The following is a 5,756-nucleotide window of genomic DNA, read 5'->3' as shown; positions in this document are numbered from 1 at the left end:
GATGATTTGTTTAATAAATGTGTTAAGTGATGATGCTATCTAGTTAATTGTTGTATATATATATATATTTATGACGTAGGAATCCGCAGCCGCTATCCAAAAGTACGCACTGAGTAAACCCCCGGCCGAACCTAGTACCCTGCAAACTAGGCCCGACAAGGCAAGTCACACTAGGCGAACCATGCGTGGCAAGTGACTTGAAGGCGTCGGGAGTTTGAACCCGTGACTTCACGATCACAAATCCCCACGCCATCAGGTCATAACTTACAAGACTAATTATTGTATCTTTGTTTCCTGCGAGACTAATTGTTGTATCTTTGTTTCCTACTTTCGAAGAATTAAAGTTTGAATTACTAATTTATTTATTTTCTAAATCTTCAATACTCTCTTCGTCCCATTGAAAGGTTAGCATTTTTCATTTTCGTTCGTCCCAAAACAAGATTACTATTTTCTAATTTAGTAATTGTACTACCTACTTAACATAATAAATGCCATTTCAACTTACAATATATTACACAAATGCCATTACTTTTATATTACACCGTACTAATAGGGGTATTTTTGTCTTTTTTACTACAATCCAATAATATAATACTAATATTTAAAAATCTACGTGTAACAAGCAAACATCACCCTTCCAACGAGACCGAAATATAGTTGACATCCTTATGCAACAAATATTGTGCTTTTATCTAGCTAATCACTATGAAATCCTATTTTTCTAGCTAAAAATATTTTTCTACAAAAATTATATTTGATAGCTAGCTTTAGCTATAAAAATAGGATTTTGTAGTTGAAATTCTTTTTTTCAGCTAAAATGATATTTCTATGAAAATTACTTTATCGTTATAAGCTCTTAACTATTAAATCCAATTTTTTTTAGTAGAGACTTTTTTGCTACAAAATATATTTGTTCTATCAAAAACTCTTTCGTTATAAAAATTATATTTCATTTCTAAAAAGTTTTTAATATAAATTCTATTTTCATAGAAAAAAGATTTTAGCTATGATATTATATTTTTGTAACTAAAATTATTTGGCTAGAAAAATCATACTATTTTCGTCCACTTCTAAAGTACATATTTGTTTTTGACACATGTATTAAGAAATATTATTATTTTAATAATACTTTATAGAATTTGATTGTATAAAAATATGTGCTCTTACTAAAATGCAATTGTATGATTGTAAAAATTGTAAAACTAGGATTGATATTTATTAAAAATATCTATATCTTTTAATTGAACAATCAAAAATAAAAATATTTAAGCATTAGAGGTGGACATAGGAAGTATAATTTGTTATTAAAACTCTATTCGATATGAAATTTTGTTTTCATAATAAGCGTTTTAGTTACAAAATTATATTCTCATAATTAAATCTATTTCATATTTTCATTGTAAAAAATTATTATTCTTTCCAAAAGTCAAGATTTTCGTCAAATATCTTTACCGACACGGTATAGGAGACTAAATTCATTAATTTATTACAAAAGTCTTTTTCTACAAAATTATTACATTTTCTTTAAAAAAATAATAATAATAACTAAATTTTAACTTGTTTGTAATCAAAGAATATGGAATATCTTAAATACTCTTCTTTTAAAAATAAAAATAAAAATTAATCAATCATTCATTTCAAAGTTTGCAAAACTTAAATAAAGGTTGTCTTCATTTTACAAATATTGAAACGAATTATTAATCAATTATTTATTTATTTTGTTAAAAAAAAATCAATTAAGACTTTTCATATATTCTACCTTCGTAACAATTACATAATTAAGTACATATTTATAATCATGAGCTTTGGATGAAAATAATATTTTATACAAATATTAATACAATATAAAATAAGTTTATATGATAAATAAAATATAAATTGTTTATTCATTTCCCGAACAGATAATTCAATTTTTTTTTTGTCTGTCCCAGGAGATTGTTTGTTTATATTTTTAGTAAATTTATTTATTTATTCATCTTAAACATATTTAATTTAAATAAATTTAATTAAATTTTTAACATCTTAGGACTAACTCAAAACTTTATTATTTATATTTCTCTCCTCAATAAACAAATATTTTTATGTACATTTAAAAGTCCCAATTTTTTTTATAAAACTAGTTTAAGTTAATTATATATAAAGAAATTTATTTATTTATATTATATATTTTTACTATCCACAAATAATATTCATATTACATATATATTGAGATATAATATTAAAAATATTTATACACATTCTAAGTTTTTTAATCATATATATATTAATTCATATTTTTAAAATACTAACCATACTACTCATATAAAATAATATCATAATTTACTATTAATAACATACTAATTTACACTACTTAAATAATTGTATTAAAAAACAAATAGATTATTTGTTCCGAGACGGAGGTAGTATAAATAATATTATGCAAATTATTCAAACAAAAATATAAAAATCAAGTATAAAATAAACAAATATGTCATTTTTACATTGTGTTGGTTTGACAAATTTTTCAGGAATTCTACTATTTAATTTTTTTTCTCTAAAATATGAAATCTATTATTTTATATATTAGAATTAATTCTCATAAAATCCCCATTATACTTGGTCCCATTATAAACTATTTCAATCAATTTTGGTCTCACTTTTAACGGAAATTGCTGACTTGGACATAACGAAGGTGACGTGACAGCTGACCTGAAAACTATACGGCCATGTTATTACACAACCATGTATATTTCAGTGTATAATTATACATGGCCATGTATAATTTTACTAGGTCGTGTACATTTTTGTTTTAGTCTAAAATTGTATTTTTTTGCTATATTTTTTTAAAAAATTATTTTGAATTTAAAATAATTGATATAGTTAAAATGGACAAAATCAATAGTAATCATAATACTCCCTCTGTCCCGGAACTAAATATCCATTTGCTTTTTGCACGTAGTTTTAGAAATATTAGTATTTGTTGAGCACAAAAAATGGTGGATAGGTTTTTAGGGAATGGACCTGCCAAGATTAGGTTAAGATTTATTCGAAAAGTCTAGTGGGCTTTTTGAAAGTCCAAGTATGACTGCAATAATTGGGTCGGATGAGCTTAGGGTCGGATGTTAAGGTCAAACCTGGTCGGGTTAATCCCAAAGGTCGGGGGGATGATGAGATTGGACCTGGTCAGGACCAAATAGTTCGGATATTGAAGACGGACCTAGTCGGGACAAATTCCAAGGGTCGGGTGTAAGAAGGTCGGACGGATGATGAGATTGGACTGGGTCGGGACCAAATAGTTCGGATATTGAAGTTGGACCTAGTCGGGACAAATTCCAAGGGTCGGGTGTAAGAAGGTCGGGCATTGAAGTCAGACCTAGTTCAAAGGTCAGGTAGTAAAAATAGCTATCTTACAGGTCGGGTAAAAAAGCAGTCTCTGATAGTGGAGAGTAGCTTCAACTGGCGAGCGGTTTTCAAAGATCGGACGTGGTAGGACGGTTCTCATACGTGTCGATAGAAGATTACTCTTTTGGGGGAGTTAACAACGGTTATGGTGACCGACCAGATAGCGGTTCGAACCGTACCTTCAAGGGGTTTTTTAAGGATTCCGTACTGTACAGAGAAGGGATCTTCAACTGACATCAAATTCAAGAGAATTACTTTTGGGGATCACCATTTTTATTTTCCAGTCTTTTATTTTATTTTTCCTATTTTATTTATGTATTGTACAGTGTTTAGAGATTTCTAATCTCAGGCACTAATTATATCAAATTCGAAGATATTTCCCTATTTTCAGATTTTACTTTTTATTGTTGAAAAAATGCATCAACAATTTGGGACCACAGTGGGAGAAAGGCAAGATTGCTGATCTTACGTCAACGGAGAGTTTCATGCAATTAAGATCCGGCCGAATCGTCGGATCCACATGGCAGGCTCACAGCCTCAATCATCTTCGGCGCCGGTGGGAGAAACAGTTTCACCACCTGTCATGCCAAATACAGGAGAAATGCCACAAACATCTGCTGACTGGGTTTCTTATGTTCAGCAATTGAACAACCAGCATAATTTGGCCATGCAGAATATGTTGCGCGAGCAACAAATGTTGCGGGAGCAACAAAACCTTATGCAAAATACGTTAAATCAGGCGTTATCAAGGGTTACTTTGCAACTCATCCAGACGCCACCAGAACTATCACCATCCAGGTTACAGGCAAATTTTGCGTGGCCCTCATACGTGGACAGCACTTTTCCAAGTGTTACAGCCCTAAGGGTTGACAGAGGGAAGACTTCTCTTACGTACCCGAATAATATTCCGTTGGGTGTTAGGACCGAGCCTACCGACCTCAGGGGGGAAAGATTCGGAGGTCAGGCTCACAATCCCATTCAGGTATTGGATCCAGTCCCACCCAGAGTAGACCCAGAGGACATTGCTCAGGTCTTGAGGGTACATTTTGGAATGAACCCCCAGACGGTCAACAGACCTGCGTACCAGAGGCCATTTCCAGAAAGAATCATCAACGAGCATCCGCTTCCAAGGAATTACAGACCACCCGATTTTCATTCTTTTTCTAGAGAAGATGGGGCGTCAACTATTGAGCATGTAGGACGCTTCACGGCTCAATTAGGGGAAGTAGGCAATAATTCTTTCTATAAATTACAATTGTTCGGGTTATCGCTTACAAGGACCGCTTTTTCATGGTTTGCAAATTTGCCACCCGGGCAGTTGCAAACCTGGGAGAGTCTGGAGGCAGCATTTCATGCAAGATTTTTTAATCCTCTCCCGACAGTCTCACTCACAGATCTTTTAGAGATCCGACAGATGCCAGAAAAGACCGCGTATCAGTTTATTGAACGGATACGACTCATGAAAGGCAGATGCCTGACAATCATCGAGGAAAGTGAAATGACCAATTTGGTGGTCAGGAACATGCATTCCAGACTTCGGGAGGCATTGACAGCCCATGATGTTCAGGACTTGGCTAGTCTGGCCTCCAAAGTAGGGAGATTAGAATATTTGTTTAGAGAAAAAGATCACAACTTTCGTTGGAACAGGGTACAGCAAATGGTTAGTGTTGATACAAAGATTTATTCGCCAGATGAAGGAAATATTATTGAAGAGATGGCAGCTGAAATTGTGAATGGCAAACCGTATGTATGTTCGAAACTAAAGCCATTACCAGGAACAGAGGAGAGGGAGCAGCCGACCTTCGATGTATCCAAGGCCGACGAGATCTTCGATATTCTGTTGGCAGATGGGCAGATTCGCATTCCTAAAGGGCAAAGTTTGGCAACGAAGGAAGAAATAAAGGGGAGGCCATACTGTAAGTGGCATAATTCCTTTACTCATTACACTAACCAATGCACACATTTCCGAAAGGAAGTACAGAAGGCTATTAAAGTAGGGAGATTCAAATATGTAACAATAGGAGTAGAGCATCAGCCCTTCCCTAAAGTAACTACTGCAATGATCTCTTTGCGTTCTTCACAAGTTGTGCAGAGTGATGATGAAGAGGACACCAAACGAAAAGAACGCAAGCCAAAGGAACGGGAATCCAATTAGGAAGTAAAATTCAAAGTTTGTGAGACTAGAGTGGCAGAGAAATGGGACAGAGAAGATGGGTCTTTTAAAGTAGAATTAAAAGATAAAGTCGTGGTACGAGATCAACCAACGCGCAAACCACATCCAGTCCAAGAGAAGTGGAGCCGAAACAGAAAGCCTCTGCCAATTGAACATAGACCCTCGATTCCCAGGTATGAATTGCACACAAATTCGTAATGCT

At 33.5% G+C, this 5,756-nt stretch overlaps 1 protein-coding gene across 1 annotated transcript; it reads left to right on the top strand.

Annotated features, from left to right (window-relative positions):
- Positions 1-3,901: 3,901 nt before the first annotated feature.
- On the top strand, positions 3,902-5,536 carry LOC127249175 (uncharacterized). The gene has a single exon (XM_051271871.1). The coding sequence runs from the start codon at positions 3,902-3,904 to the stop codon at positions 5,534-5,536; it is 1,635 nt and encodes a 544-aa protein (XP_051127828.1).
- Positions 5,537-5,756: the final 220 nt, after the last annotated feature.

Source organism: Andrographis paniculata, unplaced genomic scaffold, assembly GCF_009805555.1.
Source record: "Andrographis paniculata isolate CXL003 unplaced genomic scaffold, ASM980555v1 Contig35END, whole genome shotgun sequence".
Taxonomy (NCBI): domain Eukaryota; kingdom Viridiplantae; phylum Streptophyta; class Magnoliopsida; order Lamiales; family Acanthaceae; genus Andrographis; species Andrographis paniculata.
This window is presented reverse-complemented; position numbering and strand designations above follow the sequence as displayed.

What these genes read in the sequence shown, in the direction of transcription:
- LOC127249175 (XM_051271871.1), top strand. Translation starts at nt 3,902, where the DNA reads ATGGCAGGCTCACAGCCTCAATCATCTTCGGCGCCGGTGGGAGAAACA.